The 21,634-nt window shown below is 54.9% G+C and overlaps 1 protein-coding gene across 50 annotated transcripts in view; it reads left to right on the top strand.

Annotated features, from left to right (window-relative positions):
• Positions 1-21,634, top strand: part of LOC122365278 (sodium bicarbonate cotransporter 3-like) — a 133,169-nt gene that overhangs the window by 105,406 nt on the left and 6,129 nt on the right. For 22 of the 50 annotated variants that reach the window (XM_043336352.1, XM_043336355.1, XM_043336350.1 and 19 more), the window contains 13 exons: positions 6,021-6,165; positions 7,910-8,129; positions 8,739-8,883; positions 14,649-14,785; positions 15,131-15,316; positions 15,670-16,449; positions 16,755-16,925; positions 17,378-17,572; positions 17,957-18,232; positions 18,631-18,809; positions 19,180-19,390; positions 19,625-19,732; positions 20,020-20,154. In XM_043336352.1, coding sequence (XP_043192287.1) covers positions 6,021-6,165; positions 7,910-8,129; positions 8,739-8,883; positions 14,649-14,785; positions 15,131-15,316; positions 15,670-16,449; positions 16,755-16,925; positions 17,378-17,572; positions 17,957-18,232; positions 18,631-18,809; positions 19,180-19,390; positions 19,625-19,732; positions 20,020-20,154 — 2,888 coding nt within the window. Of the gene's footprint in view, positions 1-6,020; positions 6,166-7,909; positions 8,130-8,738; positions 8,884-11,411; positions 11,505-14,648; positions 14,786-15,130; positions 15,317-15,669; positions 16,450-16,754; positions 16,926-17,377; positions 17,573-17,956; positions 18,233-18,630; positions 18,810-19,179; positions 19,391-19,624; positions 19,733-20,019; positions 20,155-21,634 lie in introns of all 50 variants that reach the window. The other 28 variants (XM_043336319.1, XM_043336321.1, XM_043336334.1 and 25 more) reach the window with 2 other exon arrangements.

The raw sequence follows: 21,634 nt of genomic DNA, 5'->3' as shown, positions 1-21,634 counted from the left end.
GTAAGAGGGCTTAGGCCGCTCACTAAAGCTAATGGCTGCTAGACTGTAAAGCAGTTTAATTGCCAGCTTTGTTTTACAATGCCGTGAATGGCGTGCATTTATTCTCAGAACAGTATCGGACTGAACCGACAAAGTCTCCGGCCTCCACTTGTGCCACTGAAACACCGTTTCTTCCCCTCACGCCTACTCGCTACTGCTCCACTTGAGACGCCTCCCCCCCCCCCCGCTCCGCTGAAATCTCGGCGGCTCTGTGCGCGTGTCGGGCCGACAGTACCTACCGACCATAAAACACTGGCCGCTATCGGTAGCGTCCACCAGCGCGGCGCACAATCAGCCAGCAATAAACGCTGCAATCCGGCGTCAGTGGGGATCAGAGGAGGGGAGGGGGACTCGGCGGGAGGGCCACCTCCCGGTGCGCCGAAGAAGCCGACGTCCGGGGCCAGCCCCCCGAGCGCCGTCGATGGCTCTGACGCAGCCGTAAAGCCGCCGCTCTGCCCCAGTAAGAGGGCCGGATCAGAGAGAATCCCGTCCACATCCGCCCGGTGCCATTTCACCCCTGTCAAAGCCCCGAGGCCGGTTAGATACGCGGTGAACCATTATGGCGTTGGCGACAGAGATTGGGTTTTTGTAGTTACCAGGCTGTGGCACTGGTTTATCCGATAATTCAATTTACGGCGGGAGGCAGTTGTGATTACATGAGATTGTCGGAATGATTGGAAGCCACCAGCGAGCGAGGTATTTTTGGACCAGCCGCGCCTCAATGCGACAGGACAGAAATCCATCTACCGTATCCTGTCAAAGAAAACGCCACTGGACGGCTGTCTCCGCGCTGTGCGCCGCGCTGGTTTCAGCGCGTGACGGGCGACCTTTTCCACCGGTGCGTCCTCTGGGCGTCCGTCGGCCGGCCTCTGGCGACCTTGAGCGGCGGCCGACCTTGACTGGCGACCTGCCCCGCGGCGTATCGAGCCGGCCGCTGGCCCCGCCCCCGCCCGGTGACGTCACTCGGCCGGCCGCGGACGGCGCCCGCATCCGGCGAGGCTGGAGATGGGTCGGACCGACCAGCTGGAAGTAAAAGACGTGCGCGACCTTCGTTCGTCAGGAGCCGTTTCAGGACATGAGCTGAAATAGCGCAGAGGAACGGGCACTGAAGCGACCCAGATAAGCAACAGAGACTCACTGACATAGCAAGGCGGACACATAAATTCCAGGATTTCGCGTTGGCCTATTGCGGTAGGTTTTGCGCCGCTCGCGTGTCATGTCTATAATTCATCGAAGTTGAGCGGCTGCGACGCTCAGTGGTGTGGCAGTGCGCAAAGTCAGCAATCGGCGTGGGTGACCGGGCTTTGATTCTCTATTGATCGTCCTGCTGATGAACTGATTTTGTCTAAATTCGTCCTGCGCTGCTCTCTTCTTTCAAACGAGATTCTAGTGCCGAGCATTGTCGCCCGTTTCTCAGTCTGCTATAACTGTTGCGCGTTTATTGAAGGCTCTCCGACCAGCCGTCGATCCTGACCGTATCGCGTGGCATTGACACGGATGCGATCCAATCACCGCACCAAAAAACCGTGTCCGGGACGAGAGCCGAGCCTGGTCGATCATAGCGCACCGCGTCCTGCCCTCGTCATCACGTCAGGATCAGGATCGTTCTCGACACACGGGACTGCCAGCTGGACCGAGGAGGGCCTATACTCATTCACTCCGTCGCCTCGCCGGGCAGGGTCGATAAAATCGGACTCGCCGGGAGGAACAGCGAAGCGACGGTAAACCACCTGGCGGTAACCGGTCGTAAAGCGATGTTTGATAACTGAATGAAGTGCTAACACAATGGACGCCGGGCACTGGGTATTCATCGCCACGGATAATGCCTACCTGCATGCACGGTGGATAATCGGGGGAGTGGCGCCGCCACGCGACGTCGTGTCGATCTTTGTCGCGATACGCGATGCGCAAGTGAAGGCATTGTGAAGCGTCGCAACCGGGGAATAAAGCAGGAGGTAAAGTTTGAGGAAACTTGCCACGGTGCGGGCTTTCCGAGACAGTTGCGGTGAGGTCTCGTCCAATCTGACGGCTACGGCGTGCGGGCGACTTTCCCCGGCCTGATTGGCCAATGTTCGAGAGATCGAGCGGGACAGCCTGTTGCAAAGTGATGCTCTGAGGAATATGGTAATAGAGCAGACTCTGGCGTCCTTTCCTGCATATCGGAGAGCTGATGAATAACGTCATCATCATGGATCGCCGATAGGGCCGGTGGACGTCATCTCGGAAAAGTAACTTCCGCTGGTTGGCTTCCGGCGGAAATCGACACTCGACTTCCGCCTGAGCAGCACGCCGGAAACGCGCGATTCCCCATAGTATCGCAGACAGAAGGGCTTTGGCTCGACGCTGGGACGCGATTCTGCGCCCCTCTCCCTTTCGTGGGCCCTTGGTCGTCATAAAACGGAGGGTCGAATAGACGACTGTATGGGAAAACGGCTCGTTGATTAAGCTCAGCACAGGGGCGCTATTGACCTCTGAGCCAAAACGGCGCGCGGCGATCGGCGCTGGGATGACCGGGCTCAGCTCCCAATCGGCCGAGCTATCAGCTCAGGGCCGGCCATCGTCGGTCGGAGGTGTCCACCCGCTCAGGAGAAGGGGGAGGGCGATCTGATTTGCCCCCGAGCGGCGTGGGCGGCCCGCAGACCGACCGAGCGAGCGAGAATGCCGTGACGTCATCCGGGCCCGGCGCCCGAGGCTATTTCCACCGCCCCCTGCGGCTCCCGGGGGGGAGGCCACCCCCCTCCGCCGACGACGACGTGCGAGACGATCGGCACACACCGATGGGACGATCGGGAGTGTTCATCACTTGAACGCGGCGCGGAATAGGATGGAGGGCTCGTCTCGGAGCAGTCGTCAGCAGGTTTTGTTCGGGATCAATAGTTACAGCCGGCGGTCAGCGACCGGAGGCCCGGCCGTAGCCCGGACCGGAGAAATGAACGAGTCAGTTGCGTCAGATGGGAGTATTGGCCAGGGTGGCGGCTACCTATCGTCACAGCGCGCCGGCTGACTGCCAGCCGATCAGAAGGCCACCGGGGTGCATCTGGCGAACAGACTGCGTCCGGTGGTCACCGGCTCGACTTATTGGCGGTCGTAGTAGGGAAGTTCTAGGAGCGCCTTACGCAGTGATGCGATATTGAGTCGGAGTTTATTAGCATTCCCGTGGCGACCCAGCTCTATCGCTGTGACATATAAATGCTCGTCGATATACGTTCGACATGGGATGAGTGCCAGTTAAGATTGCGTTCTGATGTGACATGACACATTTCTCTTAGTCGGCGCCAAGTGGTGAATTCTCGAAACGATATCAATAGTCCTGTTATGTTGATTTTTCTTCAAGTCCGATCGTCTATTAATGGCATGTCTGGACGTGGCGAGTCATCCTTGAATTAAGGTGCGGCTCAGCCTGTCCCTTCTTCCTCGTCTGGCTGGCGGTTAGTCCGTTCGCCGAACCGCGATGGTCTTCCGTGCCGATTTTTCGACCGAGCGCCGAACCGTTCCTGCCCGCAGTGGCCGGTTTTCCCTCTGGGGTGGGGTGCAGTGGGGTCCGCAGGGGCCTCAGAGGGTCCACCGGGAGGGTTCCTCGGCATATCAGCACCATGGCTGAGTCAGGGTATCGATCGGAGTAGGAAAAGACGACGCGGTGGAGCTGGCTTTGAGTGGTTTTAACCGAGCCTAAGGAACTGGGACGGGCTATGGTATGCTGATTAGTTTTAAGACCCTTTCCAGTTTGTCTTGTTTCAATAGTCATACCGTCATACGAGGCGCATCTAATTAGCTAGTGGAACTCCCCTCCTGCGGCAATTACGTAAAAGAAGTTTGAGAAGTTGCCGTCTAGTTTCAGGGACAGGCTGATAAACGTCGGTAATGAAAAAGTTCGCATCGCATTTTCGCTTGAAGTTGCAGCTGCTGGTAAAGTAAATATAAGCAAAATTACAGACTTATTATGATGGTACCCGCGAGCCAGCTTATGAGCTAAAAAAAAATATGCACATTCAGCTTTTTGATTTCTGCTTGCGATGGCATTTGAAAATTTAGCTGGATTCAGCAAAGACGCGATCTTGTGTGGTTTTGTTTGATAAATTATCCGGGTAACTACCTAATCTCAGGAAGCATCGCGGTTTCGATTGCAATGATGCACGATCAGTTCGTTATTCACTTTGGAAAAGTGTTTTGCAGACAGTGAAAGGCGTATCATGATAGTGTGATACCCGTCCTTGCTTTCTAGTCTACCGCTGTGAAAGTCCGCTGTCGTGCACAGAACCACGCAACACGCTGGCCACCGTGGTCTTTTCGGTCCCGCCCTAAAACACGATTTGTCATTCCTGGGCCCGACATACAGTTAGGTATTCGGTACCGCATTGAATTAATGGCTTCGAAGAATTGGGCCCAGTTTGAGCTGTAGGGACGCGCGAGCGGTCTTGCGTGTTTGATATCAATTGGTGATACACGCATTTAGCACGGGTTGGGCTGTCGCTGCCATGTATTTACTTATGGCGATACCGCTTGTAAGTCTATATAGGCGCTTACCGTTACGGTTGATCGATCGGTCTGTTGGGGTTTTAGGCGTGCAATTACCTTAAAGGTATATTTCATCAATAAAAAAAATCATGGCATGTTATTTTGGATAGTTAGGTAGTGCAAAGCGCCGTGGAAGTAGCGTGACAGGTTATCTCCACGACGTTTATTTAGATAATAACAATAGGCATCTACATAAGGTAGTGTTTAGGCTCGGGCGAACTACGGTCAGCAACACTGATGTTCGTCAGCCAGCTTAACCACAGTTTGTGACGTTTTTACCCCTATTCACGATAGTTGAAAAATCCCACATAAAAGAGTGGAGCGATTTTGATAGTTCCCACGGATTTATGGCTCGGACCACATCGCACGAGCCGGGCTGACAGCCCCGCTACCCGTCCCAGTTTTCCTCCATGCCACGTGGTGCTCACGTGTGTCATGACATGTCGGTCTGTCGGCTGTCACCGGACTGGGGACTGTGTGACCTGACAGGGCGCCGCACGTGCGGCTGCCGCCCGGCCGGTCCCAGTCCAGAGTTACCGGTCGGTAATGGTCGTCGGTATCGGACGGGTATTACCAGTTGGTCCAGGTCGATCATTACCAGTTATTCATGGTCGAATATCACCAGTCAGACGGTCTGTTTCAAACATTACCAAGACCAGCTGAACAAGACTGGCTGTCTTGGTCGAACGTTACCATTTGCGCTCGGTCGATTATCATCGGCCGTTTTCGGTTGAGCGTTACCACTGGCCTCGGTCGAGCGTTACCAGCCAACGTCGGTCGAACGTTACCAATCGCTCTCAGCTGCTTCATGGAGCCACCTTCACTTCCCCCATACGGGCCGCTGAAGTCCCTGTGAAAAGAGACAAAGCTTGTAGTTCGAGTGGTGTGACCGAGTGGTGATTGTGCTATTTAGCGCAATTAACCGTAAATTACAATTTAAGTGTCCTCGGCTTGCCGTGTGGCATTCAATGAACACATTTGTCAATAATTGTGTGGACTTTATTGTTCAGCAATGCTAATTTACGGAAGCCCGCCAATTTTGTCTGTCAGCATTTTTGTACCAGATTAACAGTGATGTGTGCAATGAGCATGTGGTTCTTTTTCAAAGCACTCTATGTATAGAATAGGTGTGTCACGTCTTGAAGCACCTGCATTAGTTGAGTTTGGACACTGAAAACAATGCGTCATTACCTTCGTGCAGATCAGATACACATTTTGAGCACTCGTATATGTCGATTGATTGCAACAAATACTATGTGTCACTATGCATTATATGCTCCCTGATGACATACATTCCAGTTTGAGCCGTACCCTGCACTCTCAGCATTTCTCCCGGTAAGCCGGAGTTTCGGTGTCCCCCCGCGCGTGTGACAGCCTCTGCCGGCCGTGTGTGCGCTAGATAGCCTCTCGGGGGCGCCGTGTGTGTGTCTCTCCCTCTCTGACCCGCTCCCCACCTACACCTGCAGTCACTCCGCCGTCACAGCGCGTGCAGTTCATCCTGGGCGAGGAGGATGCGGAGGGCAGCGGTCTGGAGCCGCACCCGCTCTTCTCCGAGATGGAGACGCTGTGTGAGGCCGACGGCGGGCAGATGGAGTGGAAGGAGACGGCCAGGTCAGTAGGGGAGACGGTCAGGTCAGGTCAGTGGGGAGGTCAGGTCAGGCTATTGGGAGGTCAGGTCAGTGGGGGGGGGGAGGGGCGGTGAGGTCAGTGGGGAGACGGATAGGTCAGTGGGAGGGGAGGTCAGGTCAGTGGGGAGACGGCCAGGTCAGTATTTAGTGGAAGGAGACAGGTCAGTATTGAGGGAGGGAAGGAGGGGGGGGGAGAGACGGTCGGGGCTGCGGTGAGGTCAAGTCAGAGGGGAGGTCAGGTCAGTGGGAGACTGAGAGGTTAACGAGTAGGTCAATATAGGTCAGTGTGGAGACAACAGGTCAATGGGAGACGGCCAGACCAGTGGAAAGGCCAGGTTAGGTCAGTGGGGGACTGAGAGGTCAGTGTGGAGGTCAGGTCAGTTGGTGGTGCGATCTTTTCATGTAGGTAAACTTTACAACTGTGTGACTGTAATGCTGTGATTCAGTTATGTTGCCGTGTTTTATGTCGAAACAAGGTCACGCAGTAATTACTCATAAAGCCACATCCAATGCAGAGCTCCTGGAAGTATGTTGAACCTGTTCATAGAATTTGATGATGCACAAGGAAGGTCACGGCGCGCGCGGTGAGTCGGTGACACCGACCGACTTTCACCGAACCCATCACGCGCACCTGCCGTGCAATTTGGCCAGAAACGAGGATAGTTCAGTCCCGAAATGGGAGCGGGCGCGGCGGCCACTCAAAATGGGCACTGGCCGCCCGCCGCGGCGCGCTCTATTTGGGTATTGACTCATCAACATGCCACCGGCCGGCGGTGCGCGTCAGAGGAAATTGTCAGAGCGCCTCGGCGGACCGGCGGCGGGATTTTTCGCTCACCTTCGCCGGTCGTTCATGGAGAGACCGTTACCCGATTTTTAGTCGCGTCACGCGGCCGCCGTCTGTCCGTCAAATTCTTACTGGGTCAAATTCCTCTGTGAAGAGCTAGCCCATGGAAACTATCGGAGACGGCGTTAGCGGTTGCTGCAGCTTCATTTCTGTAATATGTGTCTTACGCAGTACGCACACATATGTGGCGTTTGGCTGATGTTGGGAAAGTTCGTTATAAACAGTCCACTGCTGCAAACTGCCTGGCTTCTTGTCGTGTGGATGGACGAGTATTCTGGCATTCATCTATTGTTTCGCAATCTGCATACACGACCGTCGTGACATTTTTGGTTCCTACCCCCGAAAAAAAAATGAGCCCCAGTGTGTTTCACAAAGAGGATTGGCTGCTTATCGTCTCGCTATTGTGTATTCATCACTGGTTAGTGCACTCGGTGCGGTTTTAAGGTATTCAAATAGAAGGAAAAGCCGTTGGCAACTTCCCTAGAAATGTTTACGCTGCCGATTTCCGAATCACGGTAATTTGCGTGAAAAGAAATTCACCGAGGTCAGGCCTTATTTGCTCTTCCTACGTCAAGGTGTGATGTTGATGGGTAATTACACTGTTTTGGTTGTCATTTGATTTTCCGTCTTATGTTGTCCCTGCCACAACTTTGATACGAGCTTTTGAAACGAAAACAGAAAGCACAATACGAGGTCACGGAATTGAGTTTCAAGTACCATCCGTCAACCCGCATCTGTCCTACGCCAATGGCTTATTCCCAGCCCTTTCGAACAGCATGCTGTAGAAAGAACCTGCTCTGGTCAGCTCTGACACCCCCTACCCCTACCCTCGCCCGGTTACTGTTTTGGGCCCACTCTGACTCCCCCTCCCCCGTCCCCACAGGTGGGTGAAGTTCGAGGAGGATGTCGAGGAGGGCGGCAACCGCTGGTCCAAGCCGCACGTGGGCACGCTGTCGCTGCACTCGCTGTTCGAGCTGCGGTCGCTGATCCTGAACGGCACCGTGATGCTGGACATGGAGGCCACGTCGCTGGAGCACATCGCGGACCTGCTGCTGGACAACCTCATCAACTCGGGCGCCATCACCTACGACAAGCGGGAGCAGGTGATGGACGTGCCCGATAGTCGGGGAGGGGGACGGGGAGGAGCAGTGTTGTACAGATGGTAGGCGGGATGTGAAGCGGGTGCTGGCAGGAGCTTGTTGTTTATTGTTTGAATTTGATGTTAGAATAACAAATTCGTACAAAGGTAACAAGCTCGTAAGGGTTGTCGAAGTAGGCATGGCAGCATTGTATTCACGTTAATGATATCGAGGATGATGAAAGGCTTGATGCCGGGCCACGGCATTCGTTCTAATTTGATGCCGGCATGTGATAGTGGCCATTCGCCCTGGCAGCGGCCGCGGCGCCGTTGGCCTGCGACGCCCGTTTCGTAATGTTTTCCATCCGCAGTTAAACGTCTGCCAACTATTTTAGCCGGCTATCACCAAGTGTCTAAGCTGACCCTCTGGAAGTCGGCTGGGCTGAGCTGTGCGCCCCGACCTCTGCCGTCATCCAGTGACCTTCAATGACCCGCGCTGTCCTCCAGGGGCCGCGGCTTCCCCGGTAACCACCTCTCCCCCTCCCCCGCCCACTATTGACCCGTATCGGCGGCTCCGTGTTCCGCGGCCCTGACCTCGATCGGCCCCCAGTTACCATGGTGACCCGTGTTTCAGTTTCGGGAGGCTCTGTTGCGTCGTCACAAGCATCTGCACGACCGGAAGAAGGCGTCTGACGGCAGCTCGGTGGGCGGCAGCGTGGCGCGCCTGCCGCTCATCCGCTCCCTAGCCGACATCGGGCGCTCCTACTCCAACGCCAAAAGTACGGACAGATATGACACGTGACCTCGTTACGATGTGTGACCTGTGACCCGCCCTGACTCTACCTGAAACGGACATGGTCCCTCCCTGCCCCGCCCCGTTCTGCCCCTCATCGCCTTGTCCGAGCTGTGTGGTTTCGGCACTGAAATGACCTGATGTGATGTTCTAAGATCCTTAGGTCGAATGCCGGGTGCAAAATGACTCTCATCACTATTTTATGACGATCAGTGGCCTAAGGGTTTATTTTCAGGCCCCTGTGTCGAAGCTTCTCCTGTGTGGGAGAGGCTCTGACCCACTGTGATCTTCATATAGCGTAGCGGCACTTTATTGCGTCTGGTCAGTGGCTTTTTCGGGAACCGTGCCGACGTTATTCGAGATATATGAACGGCGATATGTGGCGAGATGAGGGCATCTGGCTACGAGCCAGTGATGGGATCGGGCATGCCCGCCGCTGCTGCGGGGAAAAATAGCTGATATGGTATGGCTCATTGGTCGGAAGTGCGGAGTAATTCGGTATGTGCAAGCGTTGGTGCGATGGGCAACAGACGGACGGAAAAGCAGAACGTGAGGAAAATTGCTTTTTAAATTGTGTCCTGCAGATGACACTGCAAAATTGACTTAATTTGCCAAAATTATCGACATAATTTGGCAAAAAAGAAGTAAATGTTGACAGGCTTCTAGCTAGAAGACGGCTGAAGCTTTATAGAAGCTTCCCGTTCAAAAATTTTGGCTCGCCACCTAAACTTTTGCTGAAATGTCACTACAAATTGTCTAACACGTTAATTTAGTGGAAGCATATGAACGTTTGCGCTTGTTCTTCTTGCCTCTATCCCGTCGCTTTTAAGGACGTTTTGTTCTTTGGCTGCTCTTTTAAGTTGGGCCGCTTGCACGCACACACGACAGGCCAGTGGTTGGATTGGTTTTCATTTGTTTAATTTCTTCAGCCGTGATGAATGGAACTTCGGTGGTCTTTCCCCAGCTAGCATGAGCCCCATTTGCTGGCTGATGCCTGCCGTTTTGGGTTTTGTTTTTCAGCTTGGCCGTCCCTGATCCTGTGACCCGCGGACTGTTCATACCCCGAATCCTGTAAATATTTTTCCCGCGGCCATTTTTGCCCTTTGACCGGCACTGGCCCCCAGTGTGTGAAGTGCGGGGGGGGGCACAGAGCCGTGTGCGGGCTGTGACCGGTCTGGTGTGTGTGCGCGCCAGCTTTCATGGCTGTGTCGCCGCGATGCGAGCGGCGGACCTCGTGGCACTCCCACATTGCCAGCGAGCATGGCCCAGAGCTGCGCGCCATCATGCCTCTGCTGTTGCTCGGCGTGCCAGGTACCCGGCCGGCGCCGCCTGTCTGGGCGGCCCGGCCTGCACCCGCTGCACCTGTAGGTGGCCGTAGCTCGATCCGGCAGGTGGCACTATAGTGTGCCCGATCGGTACTCCTGCAGTCGCTGAGCAGTGAGCTCTGTAGGGCCTGCTTTTCGCAGATAGAACGAATGGAGACCAGACCTTACAGTTAATACTGTTGATGTTGTGTTCAGAAAACATTTGGAACATTTTGACGCTCTGCCTAATGCGCTAATTGCGTGAAAAGATATGCTTTTGGTCCAAATTGAAGTGCCCTTTGATTTGAGAGGTGGCCATTCCATTTCTGAAAAAGAGCAGCCACATATGGGGCTGCTCAATGAGTTAATACTTCGTTTTGGCGTAGTCTGGAAGCAGCAGTGACTCCTCAGATCCATAACCGGTGCCAAATACCTGGTGTTTTTTGGACGTTGTGAAACAATTACTGATGGACGATGGTATTGACCTATAGAGCTCGTGATCCTTCTCCATTCCCCTTCACTGTGTAACATTTGGTGCTTATCGACCCATCATCATCAGGGTGTCAATGTGTGTAGGGTTTAATTTTAGTTAATAACATGCCTTTTAAACATTGGGTTTAATGTTGCATGCCATTCTCATGTGGAGTGTGCAGCAGATTATTTTATCGGTGGCAGGACGTGTCCCTTGTCCATGCGGAGGGAGTGTTGTTCTTCGACATAAACTATCACTAGCCACCCCATTTTATTCCAATGTGCGTTACGTTTGTGGATCTCTGTGTCAACAGCACACCGATGACTTCGCAGCCTCTGTCGTATTGGTAGTGTGCGTCTGCCGTCCCACGCGGGAATCCTTTCTCTTATTCTTTTTCTTTTTAATTTGGGCGTCAGCACAAATTCTGGCATCCCGTTTTCCATTGTGTTATTTTATTGACTTCCGACTTTTTCTTCTTTTTCGTTTTATGCAGCCTTTTGTCTGGAAGCGTCCCGCTCCTCCGCAGCTCCCCCCTCTCTCCCTGAGTCGTCCTCTCCCTCTCCCCAGCCGCCGTCCCGTGTGTCACGTGGACTGAGTCGGCTATCGGTGGTGTGCCGCGGCTCGCGCGGACGGCTCGTAGCTAGCCGCCGGCTGCGCGCTGCTGTCTGTCTGTGTGCCTCTGCGCGCGCGGGGCGCCGCCGGGCGCGGGCTGACCGCTGTCCGCCGTGTGTGTCGTAGATCCGGAGGGAGGCGGCGAGTCTGGCCACCAGTCCGGCCACAAGGCGGCCGAGCACCACGGCAGACATTTCGGCACCCACCTGAACGTGCCGGGTAACCAGCGCACTCCCTGGCCCCGTCTCTGACCCCCGCCCGTCCGTCCACATCCTGTCACTCAGACATACATGCACCAGACCTGCTGCCCTCCACCCTTGTTGATCGTCCTGGGATTGTGATCTGCTGACAGTATCTCGTCTCAGCCGCGGAACTTCGGACACGCTCAAATCCCGCGACTTTTGGTCTCATTCGTTTGCTTCACTCTTCAATTCTATCCGTGGCCTTGCGCGAAGCTGATGATGATTGATGAAGAAGTTCAGGCTAAATATGTTAAATATAGGGGCGGAATGAAATTCCACCGATGGCGTTTCAGTACCTACCCGTGACAGGAAAAGTCTGTGAGGTCCGCTCGGCCCAGGGCGTCACCGGGCTGGCGGCACCGTTCCCCACTGGTCGCCCGGACAGCGGCGGCGCCTCGGCCGACTCACCGTTATATTTCGGCCCCGTCACGAAACCCCTGTAATAGCCATGTCAGCCGGCCCATCGCCACGCGTCGGCCGCGAGCTTTGAGGTCCGAGCGTGGCAGACAGTAAAAATACGACCGCTCCATTCCTGGAAATTAAACCCGATTGGCAGCGTTTTGCGCGAGCTATTTCTACCAAACGCTGCATCGGGAGACACTGAAAACAGTTCTAATATTGGTGCAACGCATCCCGTTTGCACGCTGCCCTAGATAAATTGAAGTTGGTGCCACCGTGCCTCAGACATCCCATCTCGGCCGTTGGGTGCTGAAGACTTGCCGAAGGCTGCCTTTTCATGTCGGCTAGTGCCGTCCTATTCGTGTCACTGAACCGTTTGCCTTGTCCTGCCGAAATGTTTTCACTTAGGTTCCATTTATCTTTTCCTGGTGGCAGCGTTTGAAGAGGCTTAATTTGTATAATGGCGGCGGATCGTCCCGAGGGCTTCACAGAACCAGCGTGATCCTTCCAGCGGACTTTTTCACATTAATTCGGCGAACGAAGGCCACCAGTTGCCTGTCACTTAGACATGTCCCGAAATACGACCGGTAAATGTGGTTTTGCTGTATTGCCTGACATCAGTGCGATACGAACCATCAGGGCGATCACAGCAACACATCTACAGGACGATCACAAAGACATTCCGATCCGTCCTCCTCGTTCTGTCCTGGACGGCACACCCTCGGACCGTTTCACGGACTCCCCGACCCGTTCTCACCCTTCCCCGGCCCCTCAGTCCCTTCCATTCTCCCACGGTCACCTCCGTTCTTCGCTGCTGCGGCACGCCGAAGTTCCGGACTACCGGGACGAGCATGCCTGTTACCGTCTGCTTCTTTCACTCGCCTCTGTTTCGGACGACTCACTCCAGTTTATAGTCAGCGATCGTCTGGAGTCCGTCCCGGACCAGAGATCTGCACGGAAGCAGTGCTCTGTCTATAGCTGGATGTCTTGTAGGAGCTAGTCTAACAACACTTATTCCAATCGCATGGAAATGTGGCCCAAAGTCTGCTTCTTTCCAGGTTTGCGCATTAGTTGATGTGCTTATTTTGCACGCCTGATCTTTCTTTTGAGATTCGAATCTGCTCAGTATCGCATTAGCTTTTGCGTTCTGTCGCACCGTAAACCTCAAGTGCTAAATAAGAAAAATGCCTATTACCAGATGAAGCCGCATCTTACTCATAGCTGCGCTTTTATCTCAGCCGTCTTTTTCTAACCGACTGCAATCTGCTCCGAAGGGCATCTTCTAGTCCGTTTACTATACATGTTGCTGTGTGCAGATATAAAGGACGGGTATTTGGATGGTTGGCATGTCGCCTCCGATGATAGACAACCTGCAGTGCTTTGAAGCTCAAAAGCCATTGCTTCCCTGGCCGGATGCCTATTTGTGAATACGGAACAAAATATTGGCATTCGCTGTGATTTTCGGGAAACGTGGCATATTTTCATGCACGCCTGGCTACTTGAGCACCGCACTGCTGACAGTGGGTCGGGCCACTGGAGTTTTTAATGTACAGAGGCGTCATACGAGGGTTGACGCTCCTTCACGGGTTACCCTTCGCTAGCACAGCCTTGGCTCATCCCACTATCCATGCACCGGCCAAAGGCTGCAGTGAGGGCACATGGTATCTGGTCTCGGCGGCACCGTCCTGACCTCAAACGGTTTCCGCCGCACCGGCTGCCGGGCGGCTCTCCGGCACTGCTCGCTGACACTCCGGCTGCGGATCCGATCCTCCCCGGCATGCCGCCTCTCGAGGTAGATTTCAGCGGGCTGGTGCTGACCCAGGATCGCTCTGTCAGTGTCGTGCAGCGCCTCCCACTCGGGACTCTGAGGCTGCTGCCGCCGGCCGGTGCCGCACTGCACGCCCCGCGGCACCGCCGGCTCGTGGTCCCCTCTCACCCCTCACGCGCCGCCACTGCGCGCCCCCTGTGATCGTTCGCTGTATAACTCATGCCTCCGGCATGCCCGAACTACTGTGTCGTCTGAGATTGATCTGACTGTGGGGTGTTTTGCTCACTGACTTTGTTTATGAAACACTGCGAAGAGGATACCTAGTTCACGGGTGGAAAATCGATGAAAACTGTAAGACACGCTCTCTGAAATCCTGTGAAATATTTTTACGTATTTAGCAATACTTACAGCGAATGCTGATCGGTTTTACTCGATTTTCCACTCCAGAACTATCCTCAGAGCTCTTGCGATTCCCCCCGAGCGATTGGCTACCTGCCGAGCTAGTGTAGTCACGAGCCAATGTGACTGCATTTTCTCTTTGTTGATTGTAAAATGCACATAGGTACTTGCATGGTTCTCTTGTCGATCGTCGAATTTGTAGTGACGTCCTTTTGCAGCATTTGTCCTGTTTTTGCACCACAGGCATGTTCTGACCAGGCCCAGAGACGCCACTGAGGGGGCGCGCCACCTTGTTTTGTGCATGCATGGCACACTATCATGTCATGTAGTCCCTCTAGTGCCGTTTTCCCTGTCGGTTTACGTTGGTTTCGTCTTGCTCCTCTGGTATTGGGTCTGGCATCGGCACGCACTGACTTTGGAACGTGCCCGCCTCTTTTCTCTTTTGTTTTCGTTTCTGCGTGTCTGCCTGCGCCTGCTGTCTGCTGGCTGTCTGCTGTCTGCTCCGCTGTCTGCTCTGCTGTCTTCCCTGCTGTCTGCGCCGCTGTGCGGGCGCAGTGCTACGACGAGCGGATACCTTCTCAGGCGCGGCGATGGCGGACAACACGGGCGACATGCACACCAGCCCGAGCGGCGTGTCGCTGCCGGATGCCAACGGACACGCCAACGGCACCTCCACCGCCGACCTGGCCAAGGTAACGGGGGGAGACGGACGGGGGTCGAGCGTGAGGGATGGAGGAAGACATAGTGATAGCATCGGGAACGTGAGGGTAGTGAAGGGAGATGAGCTGTTACTTAGCATTGCTGAACCTACCAATCTTTAGAAAATGGGAATAACGATGTGTTTACTGTATGTGACACGCCGGGCGTCGTCGTCCTGATGTTTTATCGATGACATTAGTGACCCCATTTAGTGTTTATTTCCCTCTGAAAGCACAAAGGGTTCTAATGCAATCATCAAATATGTGGGTTTGAGGAACTGTGTGCACTCTCGTGTGCATACGTGTGTGCGTGTGTCTAACAAGTACGTCCATCCACAGAGGAACCTGCAGTTCATGCGGAAGATCCCGCCGGGCGCCGAGGCGTCAAACATCCTGGTCGGTGAGGTGGACTTCCTGGACAAGCCGGTGTCGGCGTTCCTGCGTCTGAGCACGGCCTCACTGATGGGGGACCTGACCGAGGTGCCCGTGCCCACCCGGTTCATCTTCCTGCTCCTCGGACCCGTGGTGAGTGGGGAGGAATGGAGGTAGAAAGCGAAGGGGAGAGGTGGAGAGAGGTAGGGAGAGAAGTAGCAGAGGTGGAGTGGAGCGCAGCTCAAGTGCTTCCGTTCGATATCGCTATCTCTGATTAGTGGTTGTATCTATAGAGGAATTCAGACAGGGTCTGATCATGATCAGTGAGACCTCTGTGAAACGACAGTTAACATTGCCGATACATTGGAACTCTCTCATTAATGATAGCTTGCTGTTTTGCAGGAGCTGGTAAATGCCCCAGTTATGCTGTTGGCGGCGGAAGACTCTCGCTCAGACAGCTCGGTCATTTCCTCTGATTCTGACCGGGCTCGTTCTCTCTCCGACAGGGCGGCATCTCGCGCTACCACGAGGTGGGCCGCGCCATGGCCACCCTGCTCTCCGACGAGGTGTTCCACGACGTGGCCTACAAGGCCAAGAACCGCAACCACCTGCTGGCCGCCGTGGACGAGTTCCTGGACGCGGTGACGGTGCTGCCGCCCGGAGAGTGGGACCCCACCATCCGCATCGAGCCGCCGGCCGCCGTGCCCTCGCAGGACCCCCGCAAGCGGCCGAACAAGGAGGACGAGGAGTTTGACGACGAGGCCGAGGAAGAAAAGTACCGCGTCCAGTCGGGTCTCGTGCGCACCGGCCGCCTCTTCGGCGGTCTCATCAACGACATCAAGCGCAAGAAGCCGTGGTACGTCTCCGACTTCAAGGACGCCATAGCGGTGCAGTCGGTGGCCTCGTACATCTTCCTCTACTTTGCCTGTCTGACCCCGATCGTCACGTTCGGCGGTCTGCTCAGTGACGCCACCGGCACGCGGCTGGCGGCCATCGAGTCGCTCGTCTCCGGTCTGGTGTGCGGCGTCATCTACGGCTTCTTCTCGGGCCAGCCGCTCAACATCCTCGGCTCGACCGGACCCATGCTGGTGTTCGAACAGATCATCTACAAGTTCTGCACGACCAACGACATAGACTACCTGTCGTTCCGAGTCTGGGTCGGCTTCTGGATCGCGTTCTACTTGTTAATTCTGGTGGCTCTGGACGCCAGTGCCTACGTCAAGTACATCACCCGCTTTACGGAAGAGAACTTCGCCACCTTGATCGCCTTCATTTTCATCATCAAGGTGAGCAGAAAGAGCACGGTCTCGTGTTGCGTGATTAGCTGTTGTGCTCACAGCCTAACGGTGTGAGCTAATTAAATTGTTTGCATCATGTCAACGGTAATCTGTAAGTGATGCTCTGGGTTTCTTCTGTTTCCATTTGTCACGAATCACGACTTTCAAGTAATGAGAGTTCCGATGATACTATTCCCTGCCCTATATACCAAAGTGATGTAGTTGCATGGTGTGATGATTTCCGCACGCAACCCCCCCCCCTCCCTTTCCACGCGATCTGACCCGCCCGCTGACCGGTCGTGTCGTGCCCTCAGGCGTTCGAGAAGGTGATCCACATCGGCGACCACCACGAGCCGGCCGCCCACCTGTTCATGCTCTCCGACAACTGCACGTGCCTTCCGGGCGACGACTCCCTGTACGACAACTTCACGTGGCCGGCCAACTTCACCTGGGATGGAGTTGAACACGCCACCGACTGCCTCCTGGTCAGTATACAGGGGACTCGGGGGAGGGGCAGGGCAAGGGCAAGGGCAAGGGAGGGGGAACGGACATGCACGGTCATGTGCTTTTAAAAGTGACTGGATTACGATGACCGTGGGCCGCATTTTATGAAGGAAGTAGGTACTTGTGTCGTGCTTTTTTTACATTGTCGTTTATTTTATGGGAAGAGTCAGTTGTATGACATTGTTCTAACTCCATGTCCTAAGCGTCAAGTTTCCCACGCGATAGGCTGTGTATTTAGCGCCATCTATTCGGGTTGTAGCTGGGCGTTACATGCGACGTCCAAAGTGCGACGTACCACATCACCATGCAGTCATTTTTTATCAAATACAACCCAAAATCTGCATCACCGGCTGCCTGTGTCGTACCATTGCTACCCCCCCCCCCGCCTCCTGTTCTTCTGTCAAACTGACATCATCCCCCCCCCCCCCGACAGACATTCAACGGCACGCTGAACGGCACTGCCTGCCCGGACGAGCACGACGCGGCGCACCCGCTGCACGTGGCCGAGGAGTCGCTGCTGCACGGCTGCTCGGACGTGTTCCTCATGTCCATCCTGCTGTTCCTGCTCACCTTCCTGATCGCCATCAACCTCAAGGAGTTCAAGTCGTCGCCGTTCTTCCCCAACAAGGTGAGTCGGATGTGTCGTAGGAGGAAGTAGTGAGTCGTCAAGTCGTGAGTAGGAGTAAGTAGGGCCACGTAGGTGAATAGTCTTGAGTAGGAGTTGTGATGTGTCGTGAGAGGTCGACGTGGGGAAGCGAGAGGGAAGGGGTGGGTGAGAAGGGTGAGTTCTGGTTCTTACTGGTTTGAAGCAATTGGAGTTAACAGTACGCACAGTCTCACAATGCTCGAACTATGGGAATATTCTGTATGTTGTGTTATGTGTTTGTGGAAGTGGATCACTCAGCCTCAGTCACAGGTTTTAAGGTCCGGTACCGTCCCTCAATTAAGACAGTTGGATTACATCTCGTCTGATGTGAGTCCTCCCGCTAACCGTCTCGCCGCCCTCCCACAGGTGCGAGGCTTCATCAGCGATTTCAGCGTCATCATTGCCATCGTGTGCATGACAACGGTCGACTACCTGGCCGGCATCGACACGCCAAAGCTGAGCGTGCCGGACAAGTTCCAGCCGACGTACCCGGGCCGCGGCTGGGTGATCCCGCTGTTCAACGGTAACGCCTGGTGGACGGCGCTGGCGGCCGCATTGCCGGCCCTGCTCGGCGTCATCCTGGTGTTCATGGACCAGCAGATTACGGCCGTCATCGTCAACAGGAAGGAGCACAAGCTGAAGGTGCGCAGCGGGAGCGGCGCGGAGGGAGCCAGAGGGGGTTGAGGTGGTAGTTTGTGTACTGTGGCGTTGTGTGACAAATTTGAAATACCATTGACTGGCGAGTTCAGAATGACTGGAAAGTTTTTGGTGTACAGCTGGGATTCGAGCTTAAATCCGATCAAAATATTTCACTCACCTCATGAACAATCACACAGGGTCTACATATCTCCATCAAGCTCGTTTGCAGAGCCTTTGATTGTTATTCTCATTATGTAACATGCTTTAGCCACCGTTCACTCACGTTACCTCGGACAAACTCGGTCCATCGTCTTTAGCCCCGCACCCCACGCCCTCCATCGTCTCCTGCCCGGGACCTACCTGTGCCGTCTCTGACCCCGGACCCGCTCTGTCGTCCACAGAAGGGCGGCGGCTACCACCTGGATCTGTTCGTGCTGGCTATCCTGGTGGTCATCCTGTCCATCCTGGGCCTGCCCTGGTTCGTGGCCGCCACTGTGCTGGCCATCAACCACGTCAACTCGCTCAAAGTGGAGTCGGAAACGGCCGCGCCCGGCGAGAAGCCCCAGTTCCTCGGCGTCAGGTGAGATGGGTGAAGGAGAGAGAAGCCCCAGTTGGGTGGGTGGTTGGGAAAGGGAGAGTAGCCCCAGCTCGGTGGGTGGTTGGGAAAGGGAGAGTGAAGCCCCCGTTCCTCGGCGTCAGGTGAGACGGGTGAAGGGGTCAGGTGAGACAGGTGATAGTGCGACGGGGCGCGCTGGAAAGGGATTATTGCCGATATAAGTCTTAACAGCCAACTTTTCTGTTAAGTTTTGTCACGTTAATTGTTGATTTGGCTGTTACTGTGAATTCTCACACCGTGCTCTCACGCATGTCTCTACCCTTGGTGTCCCTCACATCTATTCCCGGACACCCGTTCCTCCGACTGACGCCCGTGTCTCCCTCGTCTTCCGCAGGGAGAACCGCGTGACGCACATCCTCATCTTCGCCACGATCGGCCTGTCGGTGTTGATGACGCCGCTGCTGCGGATGATCCCTATGCCGGTGCTGTTCGGCGTGTTCCTCTACATGGGTGTCAGCGCGCTCAAGGGCCTCCAGTTCTTCGACCGTATCTTGATCATGTTCATGCCGGCCAAGTACCAGCCCGACTATACCTTCCTCCGTCAGGTGAGGGTCGGAGGAGACGGACGGTGGATCTACTAGATGGTTGTCCAAAGTAGCTGAGTTTTTCAATTTACATCGTAAATGTCTATTTTGGATACAGTATGAACATTAATGTCATGAGGGATGCAGTTATATGCCTTGACTGTTCGTTATCCGCCTGGTGTACAGTGTTAAGTGTTCACCTGTTTCATTTGTTCTTTCCAGTGTGCTGACTGATGGGTTTGGTGTCCGTTTCAGGTTCCGCTGAAGCGCGTTCACCTCTTCACGTTCATCCAGCTCATGTGTCTGGTGGTGCTCTGGGTCATCAAGTCCATCTTCGAAACCTCCATTCTGTTCCCACTTATGGTGAGCAGTGGTGTTGCGTTTGTGTTCTAGTGGGTTTTCGGAAACTGCTACATCTTTTCACGTATGTTCTACATAGTAGTGTTAACTTCGCATAGAGAACGAACCTCTTCAATCGATCATTCCGCTCAAATGCAGAATTACTAGAAGATATTCCTGCTAGCACGGTAAATGCAACTTGGAGTCCTTCGTTTCTTACGTGAGAACTGTCTCTGTGGTCCCGCTGTGCCCCTTACCTCCCCGGAGCGGTACTAACCGTCCTCGTCCGTCCGTCTTGTCGCTTCCCTCAGCTGGTGGTGATGATCGGTATCCGTAAACTGCTGGAGAAGATCTTCAGTCCGGGCGAGCTGCGCGTGCTGGATGACGTGCTGCCAGAGTTCAGCCGGAAGAAGAAGCAGGAGGAGCACGACATGCTGGAGGAGGAGGTACGTGGACGAACGGAGGGGAGAGAAATGAGGGTAGGAGAGAGGGAGGAGGCAGTGGAGGGGGTGATGAGTGACGGAAGTGGATAGGGAGGAGGCAGGGGAAGGGTTGAGTGGGTTGACATGAGGTCGAAGTACCGTGGGCGGGAAGTGATGGTGTTGTGTAATTGACACTTCAGTGGTGTCGAATAGGCTAGGTGACGGTTGATTCAGTTGTCTTTTAAGGACGTTAGACTTGTCAATCGGTTGTCTGTCCTCGCGTGTCCCTTACAGTGCAGTGGCTTATATGAAGCGTAGTCTGCTTCCTTTTGTTCGGACTCGACTGCAAGGTCCAATGAAGCGCTAACACTCGCTGACTGAAAATACAATCGCAGAGGCTGATCATAATGCAATGATTTACCGTTTCAATGACACCCATAAAAGTCACCCCCGACAGTCCGTAGATACAGCTCTCCAGTTTTATGACGCGGCCTCAGCCCGCCACTGCCGTGTGTACTGTGTAGGTCCCGGTGGACAGTCTTATCGGCCGTGTCGCGCCGTTCGCGAACAAAACGGTGGGCGCCGCGCGTTTCATACGGTCCGCGTGGCCCGCCTAAGTGGCTAAGTGGCGTCCGGTGTCGCGCGAGCTGTTACCCCGAGCTGCGCCCGCCCGGCCGCGGCGTCTCCGTCGTGCAGGGCGCGCCATTGTTCGTCTCTGGCGCCATTGTTTGTCTGCACCCAGTTGTCGCCGGTTTTTGCCGAGCGTCGACGCCCGGATCTGGACAGCCGTCTTGTAGGATGTGGTAGTGATCAGGCGCAGAGCGAGGAATCGCAAACGGGGGGGGGGGCAACGCGGTAATAGAATCATCCGCATACAACACGTCCCCTCACTTGATACGGTCATATATTCCTTAGACAAGACCTTATTTCTTAATTTTCAAATTTCCCATTGGTTTGCCCTCCCAGAGATCCTCCTGAGCGCGCCCCTGACGGTGGGTGTCGTTTAGGTGCGCGTGCGGGTGCCGTCGATTTGTCCGCGGGGGTCTGTAATGGGTCTGGTGCCAGCTTACCGGTACTTGGCGTCCGGGTTGTTGGGCCGAGTTAAGTCGGCGGTCCGGCGGGCCGGATGGATGGCCCGGCTGAGTGCAGTGTCACCGCGCCTCTCGGGGACCGGGTGGACGATGGATGGCGGCAGGTTCGCGACACCGGGGCTCTCAGCGGACAGCGACGGCGGGTGCCGGAGACCGGGGACGGGGCGGCGGGCTGCCGACCGGCCGGTTAACGGCCGCGCCGCGGTGGTGATACTGAAAAGTACGGGCCGAGGGTTAGACGAGTGTTGTTGACTGCTTTAAAAAGACACCTGCGTTTTCTACAGTATCAGTTTTCTCAGCTGTTTTAGGTTGTGTCGACGCCAGCTAACTTACGGGTGGCTCATGGCTATGACTAACCAATTTTCTTCGTGATGCTGATATAATCATGTTCAACTTTTCAACAAGGCGTCAGT

This window comes from Amphibalanus amphitrite, unplaced genomic scaffold, assembly GCF_019059575.1.
Source record: "Amphibalanus amphitrite isolate SeventyFive unplaced genomic scaffold, NRLGWU_Aamphi_draft 000727F_arrow, whole genome shotgun sequence".
Lineage (NCBI taxonomy): Eukaryota > Metazoa > Arthropoda > Thecostraca > Balanomorpha > Balanidae > Amphibalanus > Amphibalanus amphitrite.
Note: the sequence above shows the minus strand (reverse complement) of the source record. Positions and strands in the feature narration are given on the sequence as shown.